At 45.7% G+C, this 23,653-nt stretch overlaps 1 protein-coding gene across 4 annotated transcripts; it reads left to right on the top strand.

The window, feature by feature from the left end:
• The first annotated feature begins 558 nt into the window (after window positions 1-558).
• Window positions 559-22,756, top strand: LOC103644362 (uncharacterized). 4 transcript variants are annotated; one of them, XR_002266611.2, is made up of 8 exons: window positions 559-804; window positions 931-1,173; window positions 1,264-1,339; window positions 1,745-1,852; window positions 1,942-2,040; window positions 19,247-19,372; window positions 20,782-20,875; window positions 22,205-22,756. XR_002266611.2 is itself a non-coding variant. In XM_035960592.1 (7 exons), exons 1-7 carry the CDS (start codon window positions 694-696, stop codon window positions 22,336-22,338), a joined length of 756 nt encoding a protein of 251 aa, XP_035816485.1. In that variant the 5' UTR covers window positions 574-693; the 3' UTR covers window positions 22,339-22,756. The 4 variants fall into 4 exon arrangements, 2 of the variants coding, with proteins under 2 accessions (XP_035816485.1, NP_001351899.1); XM_035960592.1 differs by lacking the exon at window positions 20,782-20,875 and having other exon boundaries at window positions 574-804; window positions 931-1,032; NM_001364970.1 differs by lacking the exon at window positions 20,782-20,875 and having other exon boundaries at window positions 640-804; window positions 22,205-22,581.
• The last annotated feature ends 897 nt before the right edge of the window (window positions 22,757-23,653 follow it).

Raw genomic sequence — 23,653 nt, 5'->3', positions numbered from 1 at the left:
ATACGTTTCAATTTAACGTGATCTACATCAGAATACTTAGAAAACAATTAGTTTTTTTTATCATTTTTATTTTTTTACATTTTTTCAAAACTTTAATTTTCAAATGGAAAATTTCAAACTTTGAATTCCGGCCAGTACCGAGAACGAGATTGTTTTTCTAAATTTTGCTAAAATTCGTCCGAGAAAAATATTCCCGGGCTTAGATAACCTAAGCCCATCTCAAATTCTCAAGTTCTCAACCTCATTTTCTTTTAAAAAAATCTCAATCGCAACAACCGCAACAACACAAAAAAGACCCGCAATATGGATCTGTTTGGTTCAGCTTTTTTCTGACCAGTCTGACTGTGAGAAGAATCTGACTGTGTAGAGAATCTAAGTATTATTAAGATTACGTGCGAAGAAAGATAAACTTGTTCATAGGACTCAGGATCTAAAAAAGTGACGAATTACTACTATTGCAACAAGTCAACCAATTATATGTTTATGTTGATTTTGAATAATTTTTACCTAAACCAATTTTATAGAAACTGGCTAAAAAGTTAAACGTTTGGTTCAGCTTCTAGCTTCTGGGGGACGAGAAGCACCACAACAAACCAAACAGGTGCTATTAGATTAGCGAGAGTCGTTCCTCCACCAACCAATTCGCTTCTCTGTCAACTTCACTTCCTCGTCGACGCCTCCGGCCCACCAACCATGCCGGCGGCTGCGGCGGCGCAGAGGCTCCTCGCGGCGAGCACGAAAATCATCGGCGTTGGGCGCAACTACATAGCCCACTCCAAGGAGCTCGGCAATCCGGTCCCCAAGGTGCGGTCTGCGGCTCCGCGCGCTTCCCGTCCTCGATCCCAAAACACTGCCGCGCCTCCAACTTCCCTCCCTCTCCTTCCTGCGCGGTCTCTGGTTTGATCCCCCGTGTGTTTGGGTGTGTTGCAGGAGCCCGTCCTGTTCCTGAAGCCGACCTCGTCGTTTCTCCACGCTGGTGTGGCCACCGCCGCCGTTGAGATCCCGGAGCCGCTCGAGTCGCTACACCACGAGGTCGAGCTCGCCGTCGTCATTTCCCGGCGCCTCCTGTCGCCGCCGTCCGCCACCGCGGCCGCTCGGCGGGCCGCGCCAGTTGCCGCTGAGGCTGTTTCCAGCGGGGGTGGCGTCCTCCTACCTAGGGGTGGTGTCGCCGGGGTGCATCTTTAATCCTCTCTTAGATTTCTTGGGGTCTGGGTTCCGTCCATCCTTGTCTGAGCTCCTATGACGCTTGCGATTTCGCATTAGGTAGCGGCCAACGGATGGAGTGGTAGCGGCCCAGGGCTCCGCTTGGCTCGAAGGCTCTGCACCTACGACGAGAGAGGTACATCCAGGGCCTGTTGGCTTCATTTATGTGGTTGATCGATCTGGTGGAGATAATTAGGAATGCCTAATTTTTGTCTTCGGAGTATCCCTTTCCCTGATGAAGCACATAACCGATGATTTATGCACTCGTTAGTTTTGAACTCTCCACCCTACCCTGAACTTGGTAGAATTCCCTCGCTGGATCTCAGTGGCATTGGGATGCTGTTTCCCTGGACTACGCATTATTTCATATTGTTAGGTTTTTATGTCCTTATTTTCAAGCTACAGTCAGGTGTGACGCTGGCATAAATATGCTCGAAGCCTCGAAGTAATATGATCAACAATAACATGTGATTGTCCTTTAAATTTTTGTCATGGGAAAACATTAATTATGCCCTTTGGCACGAACTGAAATGGTGCACAGATGACAGGGCACTAGAGGAAGAAGTTGAGAAGAAATTTGGATGGATATTGAAGATAATCTTCCTAGGAACTGCTGGCCTAGTTGGTTACCAATTCTTTCCATACATGGGTACCGATTCTTTCTCTAGTGGGACTGAATTACTTGCATAGGATATTTTATTTGGCGTTAAAATGTTACTTTGACTGACATGTTTGTAGGTGATAACCTGCTTCAACAATCTATCTCGCTTTTGCGTGTCAAGGATCCCTTGTTCAAGCGGATGGGAGCTTCTCGTTTAGCTCGTTTTGCAGTGGATGGTAAATAATTAATTTTAGTGTATTTACAGCTCTTGAAGGGCGGGCCTGGTGCAGCGGTAGAGCCTACCGTCTGTAACCGGAAGGTCCCGGGTTCAAGCCCCAGCCTCTGCATATTATGCGGGTAAGACTTGGCGCTTAAAGATACCCTTCCCCAGACCCTGCACAGTGCGGGAAGCCTACGGCACTGGGTACGCCCTACGCCCAGTGTATTTACAGCTCTTAAGTGAGTTATCTAATGCATATTGGTCTTAAGTATTAACAAAACAATATTAACTGTTTAGAGAAATAACCAAACTTGCTATAGTATAGTTATAGTAAAAAGGGTAGACCTAGTGCTGAAGGCTCCCACATGAGTGAGGTCTAGGGAAGGGATAAACTAAGGCAAGCCTTTCCTTCGCAAATGCGGAGGGGCTGCTTTGAACCCGCGACCTAGTGACTGCACTAGGTCTACCCTTCTAACCTAACTTGCTATAGTATAATACTTTAATATAATTTCTTTTGGATGCGGATTACAATTGTTACCATATTGGTGTTGGTTTTTCTTTCCCTGGACAAGGCCTTTATGACAACATGAAGGGCACTATTTTTTTTTCGAAAACGCAGGAGAGCTGCGTATCATTATATTAAGAAGAAAATGTGAGGTAAAAAGGAAAAACCTCTTACAATGCCACACGAACCCACACACACTAAAGGATAACTAGAAATACAATGATAGTATGAACAGCTATACTCATGAAGGGCACTATTGTTAACACTAATGTTTTTGTGCTGCTTTTATAATTTTTGGAAAATTGCACAAAAGTCTGGTCCATTGGTTAGTGTCATTGTTTCTTTATTCCATAGAACTAAGAATGTTAGTTAACTACTCGCAAACAAAAAGAATGTTAGTTAATTAAGAAATATTTGAAGATATATCTCCTAAACACTTGTATACAAATTATTGGTTTCCTAACTAGTCATGCCTTGTAGCAAAATTGAATTTGTACTGTTCTCTTGTTCTGGTGCTTAAAGTTTAGGTCTAAAGTTACTTTGTTGGCTTGCTTCATTTGGTTGCATTTTAGAGGTGATAGGACTTTTTGCACATTTTCATTTTTGTTTACATTAGAAGGACGGGCCTAGTGTAGTGGTGAGAACTGTCTCACCGAGTCACCAGGTCACGGGTTCGAAGCAGTCTCTCTGCATTTGCAGGGGAAAGACTTGTCTCGGATTATCCCGTCTCTAGACCCCACTCATGTGGGAGCTACATTGGGTTTGCCCTTTTTTATTTTAGTTCAGATTCTCAGTCAAATTTAATTAAGTATGAAAAGAATTTTTTTTCTCACTTCTGGTGTGAAGCTATCTGCAAAATACTAGATTGTTTCCTTTTCATCCTATATTTTGCAACAGTATTATAATGCACACATGTTCCATGTATGAGAACAATCCAGCATTCCAGCTACCAGTTACTTGGGTTTGATCAAATGGATCCGTGGCCCATGAGTTATGGGCTTCTTGACTAAAGGTTGTCAGCTATCATATTTAAAACAAGGTCGCTATCAGTCTATCTCTATCACATTGACTGCTGCCAGTCACATTGTCTTGTCTTAGAATTATCCACTTGCTGTGGTCCATAACTGTATGATCTTGGCCAAGTTCTGTAGGTTAAGCCGATTGCCCATACCTATTGGCCACTGCTTCAATAACCTGAGTGTGGTTGCCAATAGCTACACATCACTACTTCCATAATCTGAGTGTGATTGCCAATAGCTACATATCACTGCTTCTGCTTCCATACTCTGAGTCCTAACCCTACCTAGAAATATAAAAATGAAGTCCTGTAGTTCCAAGTCTAACTTAAATGTTCCATTCTATTTCCTATAACATGACGTTTGAGTTGCATTGACTTCAGGGGTTGGCGGGATGGACGTCTCCTTGTCTCTCGCCGACGCCTTGCATTGCCTTCCTGACGCTTTGACTCCCCACCAGCCCACGCTGGCATCCACCCGGGTCCGGCGGCCACCCCTCACCTTCCCCACGCCGTCGTCAATGCGGCCTCCCCATCCAAGGCGTCTCCCCTCATTTCCCCTGTCTCTGGCGGGTCTGCTCCGTGCGCCACCCAAGGGAGGTCCAAGTTACAGAGGTGGTTAGGCGACTTTTCTGGGTCTCGCGGTGTCGCTCCAACTCCTGCGGGGGAGGCTGATCGGCCTACGTTTCGCGATATAATCCTCTGTTCGTCGGCTTCACCCAGTTCTTCGTCGAGGCTTGCTGCTTCGGTTGCGCTCCCACCACTTGAGACCACTGCGTTGCCCCCTCCTTTGGCTGGACGCCTACGGTCTCGTGGTCTGGTTAGAGCGCCGGAGCCTCCTCAGGACGGCTTGATTCGAGTGGAATCCCGGAAGGCTAGGAGGCGTCGTTTGCAGCTCCCGCTCTCCGTCACCTCTGTTCCTCGGAACTTGTTGGGCCGGTGCTTCAACTGCTTCGCTGAAGATCACTTTGCTGCGTCTTGTCGTTTGAGGACAAGATGTCTCCGCTGCATGGGTCTGGGCCATAGTTCGTACAACTGCCATGTTCCTGTTGGGAGGTCTGCCAGTAAGGTTCCAGTTCATCGGCGGCTGTCCAAGGGACCTGTCTGGGGCAGACTCTCTCCGGTGGTCTCAGTAGACCCTGTCCGGCTTCCGGTAGCGCCCAAGGCCCACACCCGGGCATCTGGTGGCTCTGTCTGGGACCGTCTTCGCCCACCGACGTCTCCTCCAGGTGGAGTTGAAGTCCGGAGGATGGTTTGGCGCAGGGTCTCCCCACAGAATGGGGGCAATGGCTCTGGCCACGCGCTGGAGGCCTCTAGTGGGAGGACTCCTACGTTGGTTATTTCTTCGTCTCCGGTGGAGCCGTCTCATATGGACGATCCAGGCTTGCTAGGGACCCTCCCTCCCCGTCATCGTCGTAGGCGTCATCGCAAGCGTCGGTCCTCGATCCGGGGTGGTTCTGATCCTGGCCCCGATCACATTGATCAACCGGGAGGTGACGAGACCCTTTTGGATCAGTATTCTGGTGTTAAGCATGGATCATGTATTATTGGATGGAACAATCATTTTTCCAAGGCGGTAGATGACCTGGGGAATGCGGTCTCTATTTCGGTTATTAGCGATCTTCCTGTGACCACTGCTGACATTTTGGAGGAGATCGCTCTGAAGCTTGAAGTTGGGGCTGTTTCGTTAATTCTAAGGCAGTCCTCCCCATCTGAGTTCTTGCTTATGCTACCCTATGAGCACCAGGCTATTTTTCTAACGGATAGGAGGCACATTATCAGATCAGGCTCCTTTTCTTTGCTGTGTAAGAGATGGTCCAAGCTACTTGGTTCTTTAGGATCCAACCTTATCACTCCGGTTGATTTTGAGCTTAGTGGCATTCCGCTGCATGCATGGGAGCTTTCTACGGTCAACCAGATTCTTAACCCTTTTGCTTGGGTTCAGGAGGTGCATGCTGATACTCTGGAATCAAGAAGCCTTGATGTTTTTCGGTGTTCTGGGTGGTGCTACGACCCTTCAACCATTCCTTCTTCATGGAACCTTTGGATTGTTGAGCCACACGGCCTTCCCTCTGGCAAGGGGAGACTGGCCCTGGTATACCAGATCCATATTAAAGTGGTTGCCCATCAGAGTGCATTGCTCCCCCCTCCTCGGGACCCTGTGGTTGACGATGATTCCGCCAGGCAGCGGCGACGATACCGTTCTCGTTCACCACCCCCAGACTTTGACGGTCGTGGAACCCCTGATGTGGACAATACTCACCGGGGTAGGCGGTCTGTCCTGCATCGTTTGGGTCCGATGCCCCAAAGATGCTGATGTTTCTGCAGAAGATCTTCCTGGCGATGTTTGGGTGACCTCTCCTGCTATGGCGGTTCTGGGAGCAGAGCTTCCCCAGGGCAATTATGTCCCTGTCGAGGAGCTTGTTCCTGTGGAGATGTATGGATCGGTTTCTGGCACCACAAACATTGCTCCCAGCAATTCATGCATTGTTCCTGGTGGTGTGATTGAGGCGGTCACCGTGGCCCAGAAGCAGTGTTCCCCCAGGACGTTGTTGTTCCTATTGAGGAGGTTGGTCCTGTTGAGCCCCTTGAACTGGAGGGAGATGCACCCTTGTATACTATTAATTCAACCAGCAGCAGCCTTGTTATTGTCATGGACAGCACAGGTGTTGCCCTCATCAGCTCAGGCCTTGTCCTTGATGGTATGCTACAGACGGTCACCGTGTCTCCAGAAGCAATGCTCTTCCAGGACGTTGTTGTCCCTGTTGAGGAGGTTGCTCCGGTTGAGCCCCATGGACCGATGGATGTTGTACCCTTGTTTGCTATTGCTTCGGCCAGCAGCAGCCCTGTTCTTGTTCCTCCTATTTAGGACTTGTTTGATCAGAGATGGCGTCCTGATCGCTGTTGTCTCAATGTCTATTCTCGAAGATCGAAGGTTGGGTCAGATCCATCTATTCTGGAGGAGCCGGTTGAGTCTTTGCCCCTGGAGGCCTTCAAACAAATTATCATCAAACCGATTAACGGGCTGCTCTCGCCACCTAGGTGCAATTTGAGAAAAAAGAAGACACTGCCAAAGGATTTCATGCCCAGGAGGAGTAGAAGGGTGGCTAAGCTTCCTCTTGACCTCGGAAACGTTTCAGTTGCCAAGGTGTGCAGGCATTTGGGGTATTGTGGTGACCATGAGGAAATCTCCTTGGAAAATGCTGCTAGATATGTCAAATTATTCGAGAACGGCCTCTCCAGATCACATGTGGAGGCTATGGCTGCTTTGTTCGGCTGGGAAGTGCCGGTAGAGATCCAGGTCTCAGCCTGACGCTGTTTGGTCGTTTTCTTCTATATTGTTAGTCATGTATCAGTCAATTTTTCTAATTTGGAATGTTAGAGGTCTGAATGATAGATCTAGAAGAGATTGTGTGAAGTCTGAGGTCCTTAGTTCCAAGCCTCTGCTAGTCTGTTTGCAAGAAACTAAGCTGAGTTCCATCTCTGCTTTTGATGTCCTATCTATTTTGGGTGTTGGTTATGGTAATTTTGTCTTCTGTCCTGCTCATGGGACAAGGGGGGCATCCTGGTGGCCTGGCGGGATGGAGCCTTTTCCTCCGCCAGCGGTATTGTGCGTGATTTCTCAGTCTCCATTCAGCTTCAGGAGGAATCTGGATTGCAATGGTGGTTTACTGGAGTTTACGGCCCGCATCAGGACAATCTTAAGCAGTTTTTTCTTCAAGAATTGAGAGATGTTAGGGAATTGTGTGCAGGCCCTTGGGTTGTTGCTGGGGATTTTAATCAGATCTTCTGCTCTGAGAACAAAAACAATACCAACATAAACAGATCTTTGATGGCAGGTTCAGGAGATTTATAAATGATATGGGGCTGAAAGATATACCTCTCATGGGTAGAAAGTACACTTGGTCCAACGAAAGGTCATCCCCAACTCTTGTTAAGCTTGATCACTTGTTTTGCACAGCTTGCTGGGAACAACTCTACCCGGACTGTATTCTCCGCAGCAGTGCCACGAGGCTTTCAGATCTCTGCCCTTTAACTCTCAGTCTCAAAGAAGATTTTAAGGGAAAGCGCAGATTTCACTTTGAAAGTTTCTGGACTAAGATTGCTGATTTCTTAGATGTGGTGGCTGATTCTTGGATGCAGCCAGTTCAGACCTCCTGCCCTCTAAAGCGTGTATCCTTGAAGCTTCGAAGATTGGCTAGGTTGCAGTCCTGGGGGCACAAGAATGCAGGCAATGTGAAGTCCCAATTGGCTTTAGCAAGGGAAATCCTTCACAGACTCGAGATGGCTCAGGATAGCAGGCTGCTGTCTCCTGAGGAATTATGGCTCATGAGGAGGCTTAAGCAACATTGTTTGGCCCTCGCTTCTTTAGATAGGACAGTGGCTCATCTCAGATCCCGTGTTAGATATCTGAAGGAGGGGGGTGCAAACACTTCTTTTTTTCACTTGCAGGCTTGCTACCGCAAGAAAATAAACTTCATCTCTAGTTTGACAGTCGGTGATCAGGTGGTCACCTCTCATGAGCAGAAGCATGAAGCTTTGAATGATTTCTATACCAACCTGTTGGGGGTGGCTAAACATAGAGAATTCACACTAAACTTGGGATCTTGCCACAGGGACATGGGCGATCTAGGTGTATTGGACCTCCCCATCTCAGAGGATGAGGTCCGGTTTGCAGTTTTCTGCCTACCTTCAGATAGAGCTCCGGGTCCGGATGGTTTTCCCCTCGGAGATTCTATAAGTCATGCTGGCATATCATTAAGGACGATCTGCTTGCAGCTATCAATGCCCTCCATCAAGGTAATTCTCGGGGGCTGTGGCTGTTGAACTCAGCTTATCTTACCCTCATCCCCAAGAAGACTGATGCCACAACAGCGGCTGATTTTAGACCCATAAGTCTCATTCATAGTTTTGCCAAATTGGTGACCAAGATTATGGCTAACCGGTTGGCTCCTCTCCTGCCAAGGTTATTGGCTGCAAATCAGAGTGCTTTTGTGAGGGGAAGGTCTATCCACGATAACTATATGTTTGTTCAGCACTCGATCAAGTCCCTTCATCGGCGGAAGGTCTCTAGCCTATTTTTAAAGCTTGACATTACAAAAGCTTTCGATTCAGTCTCTTGGGCTTTTCTCTTAGAGGTGCTGTCCCATCTTGGCTTTGGTCTGAAATGGTGCAACTTAATCTCTAACCTATTGGCCTCTTCCTCTACGCAAGTTCTTCTCAATGGGGTCCCTGGTGATCATATTTGGCATCGGCGAGGTTTGCGTCAGGGGGATCCTTTGTCCCCTATGCTTTTTATCATTGTGATGGACGTGCTTGGCAGCTTATTTAGGCATGCGGAATCTAGAGGGCTGCTGCATAGCTTGGGGGCTGCAAATGTCAGGTCCATGCTCTCCATGTACGTAGATGATGTAGTTCTCTTTGTCAAGCCTCTGGATGATGATCTAGCTTGTACCAAGTTGATCTTTGACTGCTTTGGAGAGGCATCTGGGCTGATTGCCAACATGAATAAAAGTTGTGCAATCCCTATCTGTTGTGCTGCGTCTGTTGTGCATGAATGCTGCAGCACCCTGCAGTGTGTGCCTGCTGCCTTCCCATGCACTTATTTGGGCTTGCCGATCTCCAACAAGAAACTGCGAAGAAGTGACCTCATTGTTTGGGTTGATAAGATTGCTGCAAGGTTGCCTAACTGGAAAGCATCCCTTCTTAATCTCGCTGGGAGAACTAACCTTGGTTCGTTTTGTCCTCTCAGCCATTCCAGTCTATCTCCTCATTGCTATGAGCGTTCCCAAGTGGGTGATCAAAGCTATTGATAAAATTAGACGGGCTTTCCTCTGGAAGGGTAGAAAGGAAATAAATGGTGGTTGCTGCCTTGTGGCTTGGGAGAAGGTTACTAGGCCGCTGCAACTTGGTGGTCTTGGCCTCCTAAATCTGCTTTACAGAAGCTGGGCACTGCAAGCCAGGTGGTTGTGGCTACCAAGGTTATTAAAACGACGAAACGTTGAAACGCTCATGGGTGAGTTTTAACTTTTAAACGGTTTAAACAAAGTTTAAACGTAGTTTTAAACAACATAGGGAAATTTCAATATATCATAATTTCAGGCAATTATATCAAGTCAAATACCAAACAACCAACATAAGTTCACATAATAATATTGTGCAAAATGACATGTCCACAACCACATTACCACAATAACACAACTTCAACTAATAGCAAGTCGACAACTGCAAACAAAGTGGAATGAGATGTCTAATAGTCCACAATCACAAACATAGCACAAAAGCAACTAAAGTACAATGCCATGTCCACAACCACAAGCACACAAGAGTTACTCAAACACTCAATAACCATCATCCAAATCATCTAAACCAACATCATCCTTGTCTTGCTCATCACCACGGCCACCACTGTTGTTTGTTTCTTCTTCATCATCCATATCAAGGTCGTCAAGCACAAAATTGTCATCGTCTTCATTCTCATCACCCTCATCAACACCATCTTCACCATCCTCAAGAATTGGCACTTGAGTACCATGAGCTCTCCTAGGAAAGTAGCGGCCTTGAAGTTGTGTAGATGCACCGATGGCATGATCAACAAGCTCCCATGTGAAAAGAGGGTCATCCCCAACAACAGATGAATTAGCTAATGGATCAACCCACTCATTGTCCTAATCAAAATCTTCAAGAACCAAAGGATCAAAGTTCTTCCCTTCTTCACGCATTTTTTGGAACCTAGCGGCCATCTTTCTATTGTATGAAACATACACTAAATCATTCAGTCTTTTGTGCTCTAGCCTGTTCCTTTTCTTGGTATGCATCTACAAGTTGCAAACAACAATAAATAAAGGAGTAACAACTACAAATTGCATAGTGTAATATGATCATGTTAGTTAACTTACAAATTCAAACTTGCTCCAATTCCGCTCACAACCGGATGATGAAGCACAAAGACTAACAATTCGTCTTGCAAACTTATATAACTCAATGGTTCGACCACCATATGCAAGCCACCAATCAACTGAAATGACAAAATAGGTTGGATTTAAATGATGGAAATGAAGTTATGAATGCTGAAAGTAACAATTAAAGTGGTACTTTTAGAATACTCACGTGGGTTTCTTGTTTGAGCATTTTTAATAGCCATTGGGTTTGCAAATGCTTCTCTTTGGTTCTCATAAAGGACTGCCTGAGCATCAATTTTGTCTCTAAGGTCCTCATCTAGCACCATTTTAACAAGTACATCATTGAAGCAACCCCTTAGCTCTCCAACATAGCCTTCATCATCACTTTGCTTCATGCTATAGAATTTCCCAGGGTTCAAGTAGAGTGCTGCTCCATACAACGGAGTGTCCATTTGTTTCACCCAACGGTTGTCAACAATTTTCATGATGCGGTTTAGACAAGCTTTCTTGCTTTGAATAGAGAATGATGAAGTAATCTTTTGCTTTGCTATCTTCATAGCTGCTGCCACCTCAGGCATGGCTGGCTTCTCATCACCGTCAACCAATCTGAGCACAACAAGTAGTGGTAAAGAAGCTCTAAGGCTCAACTGAATGCCAAAACTCTGTTGAGAAAACAATGCTATATACTTTTTTCCCTGCTTCTGTTTTAGATACTTTGGAGCGAGTGAAAACATCACCAGAAAATAATACTCTCAATGGATCCTTGTGCTTATGTATACTCCTCAAGGTGAGGAATGCAGTAGCAAATCTAGTAGCAGCAGGCCTCACAAGATCCATACCTTTTGTATGCACCCTCATCTCACTTAGAATCCTCCCATGTCTATATATGAATGTTGTGACATGACGAGCACGTGCAATAGGCTTCTTAAAATCCTTTAGTTTTCCTATGTCCTCCAGCATAAGGTCTAAGCAGTGAGCAGCACAAGGGGTCCAAAACAAGGTAGGAGTGTTCTGAACCAAAATGCGCCCTGCAGCCTTGTAGTTGGCACCATTGTCAGTTACAACCTGTATGACCTTATCCCTGCCAATCTGCTCAATTCTCTTATCTAGTAGCTCTGCAAGCATCAACGCATCATGAGACTCACTCGATGCATCCACTGATTCTAAAAAGAATGTACCTTCAGGGCTGTTAACTAGGAAGTTGATCAAATGTCGACCCCTCCTGTCTCCATCCATCTGACATGAGGGTGCAACCATATTGACTCCATGCATCCTCATGCTTCTTCTCACCGTATATCTCTTTGACAACCTTCGCGAGTAAAGGTTCTCGTAGCTCATGGAAACTAGGGGGTTTGAACCCCGTACCATACTGTGCAATGGCCTCTACAGCTACCTCAAATTGTCTTGAGTTGGCAGCATTGAAGGGTATGCCACAACCATAGAAAAACTTGGCTATCTCCATACAAACTTCTTTTTCTTCTTTGGGCTTCATTGCAGCATTGATGGTTCTCTGAGTTGTCCCCTTGGCATATCTTTCCGCGACAACCTCTTGGGGTGTACGTCGGAGCAAACTTGTAATGGGCTTTTTTGTTGCCCCAACGGTTGATGCCTTGCTTGATAATTCCTTTCTTTTGTCGGTTGTTCCAGTGCTGCTGCCTCCTTTAGATGATGAACCAATTACTTCCACAACATCATCATCTTCATTCTCATGTGATTCAACTTCATCAAAGTATTGTCCCTTTGGTCTATCCCTTTTTCCTTCATCCAAAGCCGCCTTTAACTCTCTAGCAATTGCAGTTGTGGTATTGGGACACTTGAGGATATCTTTGTATCTGCCAACAAGATGTTTCTTCACCCTTAGAATTCCTCCTTTAATTTGCCTCGGGCAAAGGGCGTCAACTCTCGCTTGCCAGGCTCTACATAATAGGCATACTTCCAGCCTGGATCATCAGATTTGGGTTTCCTTTTTGGATCTTTCAGTGGATTATATCCATCACTTCGTATTTGAGAGCCAGCTGCAGATGCTTCTGTGCTAAAATCAGCCATTTCTCCTCCAATCTATTCTGCAATAATGGAATGGTAGATTTCGATTAATCAGGCTGAATAGTTAGAGGATGGTCTCTGCCATTACTCACCAGTGAAGCAAAGCTAGAGGGCGGTCTCTGTAGTGGCCGGCGGACAGCGGGACAGGCCTGGAGCGCGGCCTGGAGCGGCGGGCTGGAGTATCTGGACTCTGGAGTGCGGCTGAGCACGGGGGACGAGGTTGAGCGGCTGAGCACGGGGGACGAGGCTGAGCGGCTGAGCACGGGGAGGAGGCGGCAGCCTGGAGTGGCTTGGACCGGCGGTCTGTAGCGGTGGCCTGGAGTGTCTGGAGCGCGGCTCTGGTGAGCGAGAACCCTAAACCTGGGTGGGAAATTGGGCTGGGCCAAATTCTAGCAGCAGGCACATTAAACGCTCGAAACGCGGCGTTTCACTCTATACCGCGTTTAAACGTCAAAACACGACGTTTAAACGTCGTTAAACGACGTTTTACAAAGAATTGTAAAATGTTTCACCGTTTCACTTTCTATCAGCGTCTTAAGTTTAAACGACGTTTAAACGTCGTTTTAATAAGCATGGTGGCTACAGAAAACTGACCCTAGCAGGTCCTGGATTGGTCTTGATATCCCTGTTCAGCCACAAGTCAAGGCGTTGGTTGCCATTTCAGTGATCTCCCATGTGGGAAACGGTAATGATACTCTCTTTTGGATTGATAGGTGGTTGAGCGGGAATTCCGTCAAAGATTTAGCTCCATTGGTTTTCTCAAAGGTGGACAAGAAGTTAACTTCCACTAGAACTGTGGCCCAAGCCCTTATTAATGGTCAGTGGATCAGAGATATCAAGTTACCTCTCACTCTGGTTGGAATGCAACAATACCTTCTCCTTTGGGACTCTATTAGTGAGGTTGTTTTGTCTCCAGAAACTGATCAACATGTTTGGAGGCATGAGGCATCTGGGCAGTTCACTTCTAAATCTTGTTACAATGTTTTATTTTCTGGTTTCATCACCTTTGAGCCATGGCAGCGGTTATGGAAATCTTGGGTGTCACACCCGGTTTTGAAGGTAAACCGAATGCGAACCATGTACGTGCCAGGATCAGAAATTCACGTACACAACGATTACATAAATGACTCAGCATAGCACAATGCTTCGAATTACAATAAAGAGTAAGTAATATTATTAAAGACTAGAGTCATTTACATAATATAATCAAAGTACACAGAATAGAAACGTAGCCAACGTAAATAAACCCACCACAGGCAGCTGACTGGGGGAGGTCGCTAGCCTAATCCTCGAATTAGTCGAAGTCCTGGAACTCCTGGAGATCCGCCTCGATGCCTTCTTCTTTACCTGAGCATAGATTGCACCAAAGGCAACCTGGTGTTTTGTGAAAGTAAGGGTGAGTGCACATCAACGTACTCAGCAAATGTCCTGTTTGGCTGAGGTGGACTAGCTTTATGTGGAGTTAAGCTCAAGCAGTTGCTTTTAGTTGGTCAGGTATTTATTATTGGTAGAAGCCAAGTTTTATCATATAACCAACCCATGAACCATTTCCTCATCGAGGAAAAACATTATCATCATCGAGCCAAAACCATAAATAAAAGGGAAATTTGGATCCATACCATTAAAAGATCACCACTTTGGATCCATACCATTACTATCTCACTTACATGTGGGTCCACATGAGTCAATGACATGTGGGGTCCATGGTATATATCTAAAGTTTGGATCTTTTAATGGTATAGATCCAATTGTTCCTAAATAAAATCATTGTATCTCGAACCATCTGTATCTCTAATCAAAGAGGATCCCAAGGCCGCTCATAACCGTGAGCACGACTGATATACCAGTTTCTAACCCTCTGCAAAGGTCGCACACTTTACCCACAAGCCGTGATTCCCATTCTGCCTGGAGATCATGACTCTCCATTGATCACTACCAAGGTGACCTAGCAGGGTCTCACTACGTAGCCTTTACAAAGATTTCCCAGAGGTCATAGCTGCCCGTTAGGTTTCTCCAGTTTGATAAACACAGTACATCTCCCCAAAGGAAGGGTGACTAACAAAACCAAATCAAGAACCTCAGCAACCAGCCTCGGCAGAGCAAGTACTGTGCCCGGACCCCATTGATGGCCCTACGGCGAAGCCAACTACTCCTCTGGTTCCTCTAATTAATCAGCTAAGGGCGTCCCATTCCACCCTCATGGTTGCACTGTTATCCCGGGTTGTCACTCCCCAAACAGGTCCTTACGGAGGTACTCAGGATACAGCCTGAGCCCCCTAAAGTATCACAAGAACATCATCGGGATAACATCATCGTATCATAATATTCACATCATGTTCATTGATTAAGTAAAGCGATAGCATAAAGCTAATCATGATAACCCAAAAGGTAAACGAGGATAAGTAAATAGAAAGGTAGTCAATCCTTAGGTTTCAATTAAGTAATGCGGGACAATGAATTATAAGTAGATAGGACATAATGGGTCAGAGGACACTTGCCTTCACCAAATAGATGCTCAGGGTCTTCAACTTTGTAGAACTAGAAGAGCTAGATCACTTGGTCGTCAACGCTTGATCTTCGATCCCTCGAAGCTCGGAAACGGATCGCGATCTAATCGCAAGGCGAAGCGAAAACGAACAGACACAAGCAAACAAACATATACTTGCATAAGAACATTACACCATACAAGGTAAAATATCATAATAACAAGCAATATAAAATAGAGAGCGCTTCTACGGTTACGCGAGGAAGAAGAAACGCGACATGCGGAGCTACGGTCTAGAAGTTAGCACGCTTACATTAAACAAATATTAACTATAACATTTAATTCGACATTATTAAATATAAATATTCTCCACCATTTAGTTTCGATTAATCTGCTACACTAACATCTATCGGTTAAATAAGTAATTTAAATAACATCAACGACTCTAAGCGGGACGAATTAGCGGAGCGAGACAAAATACATAACGCGTGAAACAGCACGACCGCACGCGACCTAGCGCGAACGAGAATGCCACCACGTGCGGAACAGCACGCGCGACAGACGGGAACATGCTAAATAGAGAACATGTTTACACTAAACAAACATTAAATAAATAAAAAATATTTAAGTTAACATTAACCATGGTAATGTTTATTATCCAAGCGCAAGTTAAAAACTATACATAATCAAATTGGAATATTAATCTAATCAACTTTAGTCGAGCAAACATTAAATGAATTATTTAAATTATGTGACCCGACAAATTAACGTTATTAACTCATAAGCGAAAACAATTTATATCGTGCGACACTGTACAAAACAGCGCACGCGAACAGCGCGAATGACGCGCGAAACACCACGACAGCGTGCAAACGACGTGCGGACACGCGCGACATAGCACGCTGACGACACACGAAACAGCACGCGTGACGAGCGCATCACGCACGAACAGCACGCAGACAACACCTACGACACGCGAGAATTACTAATAATCATCGCGTTCACAAAACATTTGTGGTGGCATTAATCATGTTAATCGGTATTTTCAAAGCGCCAATTAAAATTATAAGTCAGGGTTAATTAGATCCCTATTTTAATAATTATCAATTAACTAAATAATTAACGAAAGCCTGTGTCGCGACAAAATAATGCTACTAACGTGCGGGGTAGGTGAACAGGTTCGAGGGGGTAGACGAGCGTCGTTTATGGGTAGACGAACATCGTCTAGGGGTAGACGGATATCGTCGGGACCCCGGCTACACGCTGCGCGTACGCGAAACAACGCGCACAACACCGTGCGACACGCGCGAGTCAACGCGACTACGCGCGCGAATAGCACAATGACGCGCAAACGATGCCGCGCGCGAACAACAACAAACAAATAATTAGTTAAAAGTATTTAAGCTGATATTGATCAAGTTAATTAACGTTTATTTATAATAGTGTGAGTTAAAACTATAAAACAGTTTTAATTAGAAGGTCATTTTAATAAGTATCGAATGAATAGCTAATTAAATAATATAGACTTGGGACATGATGAAATACATTACTAATACAAAATCGATGCGACTGAACAATTAATTTAGAACGAACACGGTATTGCCGCAGCGCTAATCGATATCGTGTCTACACTAACCAAACATAAATGAAAACGCTTCGGATTGACACAACTACCTTAATAGCTATTGACGAAGTGTATAATTAAAATTACCAGTTCGTTTTCGGTTGAATTGTTATTTTAATAGCCGACCACTAAACAACTAATTACTAATTAATTATTCAACATACACGAAGTGGCGAAACGATTTTACTAGACGCGCAACTTAAAATCATAAACTAGTTTTGACTACATTGCTACGCTAATAACCAACGGATAGACTGACAATTAAGTAAATAAAACAAACATACATCATGACAAAATAACATGTTTAACGTGTATACACCATTATTATGAAGTTAACGCCACACAAATAGATCAAAACAAATACATAATGCGAAAGCTAATGCTTAGTTAATAATTTCAGATTTCATGCGAAGGCACGACGCAAAGGCGAGGCGCGGGAGTTGGTAGACGTTTAGGGGTAGACGACGACGGGTAGACAATGTTCTCACCTCGGCGTGAGATGGGCTTGACGTAGGTAGCTTTGGGCCCGACGATGTTGATGGGCGTGACGGTGATGATGGGGCGCGACTCCCTGCTCGACAATGGGCCTGGGGCAGGCGAGGACTCTGGCGTGCGACGGCGTCGAGGCTTCGGCTAGGCGACGGTGAGGCATGCAGGCTGCGCGACGGCGACTGCTGTGTGAGGCTCAGTGGGCACGCGACACGACGGCTGGTGAGGGCAAGCACACGAACGCTAGGTGTGGCGCGACAACGACGAGTACCCTCTAGCCGCGACTGATGGGCTTGCTGGCCACGCTCGGTCAGGGAGCCGCACATGGAGCAAGGGAGGGGCAGGGCACGGGAGGCCCTGAGGGCACGCGCCGCGGACGAGCTTCGTCAACCAGCGACCGCCGGGACGCAGGGGCGAGGGGAAAAGGTGAGTAGAGGCATGACGTCGTGCGCGCAGGGACACAGGTGGCTGGCCGCACGACAGAGCTGCACACTGGAAAGCTCTCGCTGCGCAGCGCGATGACGGGGAAGAGGGTCGGACGAGAGGGAGAGAGGAGTGGTTTTGTGGGGAAGAAGAATAGTGGGGTGGGTTTTAGCTACGGCCGAGCGTGGGCGCGCGACGTGGGGGATGAACGCGGCTGGCGACGTGCGCGAGTGGCGGCGGCTGGGAGCGGCTTAGGGGACGCGGCTGCTGGCTACGCGGGGGAAGAAGCATGCAGGCGCGTGGGCTAGCCAGGGCGTGGGCGCGCTCTGCGTGCTCCGGGCCGCGCGGGTGGCTGGGGGGTGGTGCAGGCCACACGCACAGGCGGGCTGGGGATGTCGCGCGCGAGCTGGGCCGCGGAGGGGTGCGCGGGCGCCTGGGCCGCGGAGAAGGTCGAGCGCGCGCTAGGTGGTCCGGCCCAACCGCGAGAGCGACGCGGGGCTGGGGTGGGCTGCTGAACGCGGCGCGGCCGAGGCTGGCTGCTAGGCGCAGCGGCGGAGGTGGGCCAGGGGTGGGGGAAGGGGGAAAACGGGCCGGGCCAGCTGAGGCCGAAAGGAGGGGGCTGGTGTGGTTTTCCCTTTTTTATTTCTTCTTCTTTTCTTTATCCACTTCTTTCCAAACTTGAGCACAACTCACAATTCTCAATGAATGCACAACAATCACTCTTCAAACAAAATACTCATGTGATCCAGCATGATACAACAATCAAAACTCCTTTAAGATTTTATTTTACTTGGTTTACACATATAAAACAAAATAATTCTTCACCCTTTAGGAAAAAGAAAAGAAAACTAAGGAAACGAGAGAGTAACACCTGAATTTGGTGGATATTAGAAAAGAAATTTCATACCCCCAAATTCAGGGTGTTACATTGCCCCCCCACCCCCAAATGCAAAACCTTCCTATGGCTGGCCATACGAAATAGGTGTTGGACAGCTGACAGATTACGAAAGCGTGGTATGCCCCACCCGGTTGTTTGTCCCCTTTGTGATCAAGAGCAGGAGACAATTCAACATCTCCTAACTACATGTGTTTTTGCACGTCAGTTCTGGCATGGCATTCTAGCCCCTTTTAACCTAGGACACAGTTCTCCTGCGCGTTCTATATAAAAAAATAATAAAAAAAAACCTAGGACACCTTATTCCTAGTCCTGTGGAGGCCTCCTTTGTGGAGTGGTCGGAAGGAGTGATCAATCAGATCCACAAAGACAAGAAGAAGGGCTTCAACAGTGCTATCATCCTTGGGGCATGGTGCCTTTGGCTTCATAGGAACCGAGTGATCTTCCATGAGGAGTCCCCTTCCATTGCAAAGGTGCTGAGATCCTTCCTTGATGAGCTCGCTTGCTGGGTTTTAGCTGGAGCCAAGCAACTGGGGAGCATTGGTTTGGCTGACCGTGTTTCTGCTTTGTAGACGTCGGGTCCTGCGTGGCAGGTCTCCCTGTCCTGTTGTGTTCTTAAGAAGTGTGTGTGTGTCTGTTTGGGTGTATATTTGTGTTCTGTATTTTTCCCTTTGTGGGTGTTTTTCTTCTCTCTAATATATAAAGATGCGCAGTCCTCCTGCGCTTTCGAGAAAAAAATAACATGACGTTTAACTTCAGTCTTCACTTGCCTTGAACATTCAATGTCAATTGTCTTTAGTTCTTATTTTATGGAATGTACTTATGAATTTCTTTTGGGCAGACCAAAGAAGAATGAAGGTGGTAGAGATAGGGGGAGCTCAGGAACTGCTTAATGTATTGGAAGGTGCTAAAGATGATAAAACACGAAAAGAAACTCTAAAAGCTCTTGCTGCGCTTTCAAAATCTGGTGAGTAAAACATACTAGCCACCTCCTATCCCTATGTTCTAGTTTACTTTGGCTTCTCTATCGCTCCAAAGCGGTTGACTCATTCAAATATTTCTATGCCTTTGCATTTTTTATTTACTTTACATATTCTCATGATTGGAATCATGTGGCTGTTGATTAATTTTTGTACAATCAAGACCCTCGTGACAAACTTCCTGCTAGTTTTCCTCTTCATCTAGGTTGTCTGCAATGATTACAAGTACTGTTTTGGTGTCTGATGTTTTGAATGTCCATTATAGATACTACACACCAAAGAAGAGAGACATGCCTACCTAAGGTTGGCAAGAATATCAAATTCTTCAATTTCTACTTTTAACTTTGTGATCTTCTAACGGATCATACGATAGGATTGCCGCTTTGATTCAGCTCTCATGAGCCAAGGCTCTAGGGCGGAAGAGCTTTCTACCTGACTGGTTAGCAGAGCTTGAGCAGGTAGCACCCAGGTCCTAGGTTTGACTCCCCTTAGGAGTGAATTTAAACAGGCCTGGGTTAAAAAAACATCCTGTTGGCTGTGGTCCTGAGTTATATGTGTAACCACATGAATGGCTTTCGACGAGATGCACGTGTCGTGGCTACAGGCATGTGCTCTCGCCACTTATTGGCATGTCCAGGGCAGCCTGCCTTCAGGGTGTTTCTCGACCTCCACGAGGGAAACTTCTTCTTGAGTGCAATGTCGTGGCCCGTAGGGCAGCCTTTCCCTGCAGGTTGAGTGTTTTATTCATGTCGCTAAAATGACATTATTTGTGTTACCAAACATTTAAAACTTGTTGTAAGTGCATTAAATGACTCATTTGTTATTAGTTTTTTGGTTTTTAACAAAGATGCAGAGTAGAAGCTCTTCTATAATTGTTAATAGAAGAGAAACCAAACAGAGAACAAAAAAATGGCAACATAAGTAAACGGCAAGAAGAACACAATAGAGAAACCCACAATAACACTTTAAATCTCTAGGAAGAAAGCACCAGATCATCCTGGTGGTGTTTTGGCGTTGGGATAGATATAATGGGCCAGACGTAATTTATTAGTAGAAATTTTGGTTCTTTAATATGAGGTATAGATATCAATAAGAATGTTGGTCATTTATCACTCAAGCATCACAAAGTAGGTTTAACTCCATTGCATAATTGTTTCATGTTTGGAAAAAGGATATAGATAAGATTTGTTGGTGAATTGTCACTCAAGCATCACAAATAGGGTTTAACTCTGTTGCATAATTGTTTCATGTCTGGAAAAAGGTACATGTCTAGTGGTATTTATAGTGGGGGGTGGGGGGGTGGGGGGGGGGGGGGGAGTCTTCAACTCTATCTGTATAATTCCCCTTTTACCCTTAACTTCGTATTACAACCATAACTGACTAATATTCTTGATAGGAGCAACATGGTCATTTGTACAGCAGTAATGCACTTCTATGTGAATCCTTAGGCTTCGCCGATCGTGATGAGTCTTCGCACTAAAGAGATCCCCGTAAGGATTCTACTGACATCACATTGACCTTACCTTCATAATATCTTGAAATCGACTATTTGTCTTAGGCTTCGTGCATCTGTCTTCATCGCCATTCTCTGAAGACTCCTTCATTCCAAGTGCTCTTACGAAGCCAACACTGAAAACGAGATAACTGCATCTTTGGAGTTGCTTTAGTAGATATTTGTTAGATACTTAGATGTGCCACTGCCCTACTTGGGGGAGGGGGGCTGTGCGGCTGCTGCTGCTGTGGTGGGCGTCAGCTAGGGCAGCAGGGTGGTGGCTAGGGTTGCTGCTGCTGGTACAGCGAGCAGCGATGGCAGCTAGGGCAGGGCAACCACAGGAGAGAAAGAATTGGGGGGGGGGGGGGGGGGGGGAGGGAAGACCGAGCTGTAGAAGAGGTGTGTGTAAGGCAGTGTCGTCTACAGTGTAAATCCCCCTATCATATCCTCTATTTCAAACTTTACTCTACAATCAGTGTCATCTACAGCGTAAATCCCCCTATTTTTCACGATCCACTGAAGACAACCTAACACCCCGGCCAGTCACTGACCGACGGCAATTACTCGTGGCGGCCCTCTAAGATCAAAAACTATTCCCACAGACCAACACGAGTCTTTCCAGTGTACTTTGTCCTCACTCCTGCACAACCGGGAAAACTTCTTAGTCGGATGGCCGCTGGATTGCGGGCTCGTGACTCTATATGGGGTGGATGGGTTTGGAATTGGACCAGGCTCAGCCAGCCGACCAAGGTTGTGATTGTTGCTAACCGGGTTGGGTTAGGAGTAGCCATGTGCCCCATGTGCCCATGTCAAAGAGAAAGGATGAAAGATCGAACGAGCAAGAGTCAAGTGCATAACTCACCATCATTAGAATAGACTAAGGGCTCCTTTAGATCAATGTCAATGGCTGCTTTGCCACATTTATGCAATTGAATATGCTTAGCATGGTCTGTTTGGATGGACGCCAATAGTTGGCTACCCAAAACTCGCTTCATGCGGCCGTTGGTTTTCTTGCCAACTGCAGGCAGAACTCAGGCTAGGCTGGCAGAATCCTCAGCCAAATTTTGGTGAGAAATCAAATTTGCTTGTCGAGCTGGAGCCAAATACACATGAACCTTAAGTCATATGCAGGTCACCCATTTTGATCAAAAATTGCTCTCAGGCCATGTTAAAAATGGCACTCATTTGGAAAGTCCACCTGTTCAGTCCCTTCCAAAGGTTCCAGCAAACATATATGAAGACTGCATTAGTACTTTTGTGTTTTGAACTATCCTTTCATGTACAGTGTACAATATTCCTGTAACATTTTTTCCCTTGTAATGTGCAGAAGAAGCTGCAGGATTTTTGGACAAGGTCGGCGCCTACGCTATAGTCAGTTCCACTCCCGACTCTCAAGAATATGCTGAGATCCAAACTTACAAGACCAGTCTTCTGACGGCATTTGATCAACTGAAGTCATGATGTCCAAATGCCAATGGGTATATTAAGCAACATTTTAACTCTGCACTTTGCCGTGGCGGTTAATGTTCTAGTTTCTTGAATCGACGCAATTTATCTCTAGAACATGCTGGACCTCCTTTGTTGACCAAGTGGGTTGCTGATGGAAATGCATGTCTGGTTCATTTGTTTCAAACAGGACAGTACATTCTTTCCTTCTGTGGGCCAATAACAAGAGCTTTAATTTATTTATTTTCTTGGTATAAAGTGGGTTGCAATCCAAACAGATTGCATTTGGACAGTTGCAACTGTACACTCATTTAGGAAGGATAGGCCTAGCGGCAATTGTGAGAAGCCTTTTCACTGAGTCAAATGACCTAGGTTCGACAGTCTCTATGCAAAAATGTAGGAATAAAATTTGCCTCGGTTTTTTAGACCGCAATCGACATGTCCTTGTATGTACCCTCAGTTGTGTCTGTACGTACCCTCACATTTGGTGCATTTGACTTTCTGCAAACAGTGATGCAAAGCATGCAATATCATGAACAAAACCATTTTCCAGTGAAAAAATAGTCAGGTCCGTTTTGAAGAACCAAAAAAGATTCTGCGCATCGACCTGTAGCTAATCAAAATTTCAATATTTTGGTTACAGAAGGTAACCTGTTATACTTTGCTTGAAAAAACCTTTAGATATTTAATGGTTTCTAATAACAAAAGATTTATATATGTTACAGGTTCCAGGATGTACAGTGAGGTAGCTATAGATCTAATCAAACGTCAGGTATGAGTCGGATCAAGGTCGAGTCGTGGATTGTCGGTACGGTCCGTACCCGACCTGTGTTAGTGTTGGGTTGGGTTGGGTTCGTCCGTGCTTCTATGTCAGAGTTGGGTTGGGATTTTTTCGAGTTGGGTCGGGATTTTTGACTTTGGGTTAGAATTTTTTTGGGACCGATTGGGTTTTGGATCAAAAATTATATCCGGTTCGACCTGTAGATTGTTGGGGTCAAAAACTAATGTTCGCACTGCCCATTGTATTGGTTGGGCGGGGGTTTTCTCTACGAGTCGGGTCGGGTTAGTTTGGTGAGGTGGCTCATGGTTAGATCTAGATAGCTATAATATATCTAAGCGATATGTATGAGTGCCAACATACTTACAACTTTCCAAGATCAATGTGCCAATGTTGTTCTTCAATTTTATTGAATAACATTAAAGCAAAATTATAGATGGAAATAGAGCTATACTCTATTTGTTTGTGAAAATTAATTTCCAGCTACTAACTGAAAAGGCACACTTTGCCGATAAAACATGTGTCTGAAGTCTGAACAGATGTGCTAGCATA

Source organism: Zea mays, chromosome 1 (assembly GCF_902167145.1).
Source record: "Zea mays cultivar B73 chromosome 1, Zm-B73-REFERENCE-NAM-5.0, whole genome shotgun sequence".
NCBI lineage: Eukaryota > Viridiplantae > Streptophyta > Magnoliopsida > Poales > Poaceae > Zea > Zea mays.
Note: the sequence above shows the minus strand (reverse complement) of the source record. Positions and strands in the feature narration are given on the sequence as shown.

Excerpts from the sequence above, each read along its gene's own strand:
- LOC103644362 (NM_001364970.1), top strand. The coding sequence starts at position 694 with ATGCCGGCGGCTGCGGCGGCGCAGAGGCTCCTCGCGGCGAGCACGAAA. Across the intron at positions 1,174-1,263 it reads CTAGGGGTGGTGTCGCCGGG|GTAGCGGCCAACGGATGGAG; the intron begins GTGCATCTTTAA and ends ATTTCGCATTAG. Across the intron at positions 1,340-1,744 it reads CTGCACCTACGACGAGAGAG|ATGACAGGGCACTAGAGGAA; the intron begins GTACATCCAGGG and ends AATGGTGCACAG.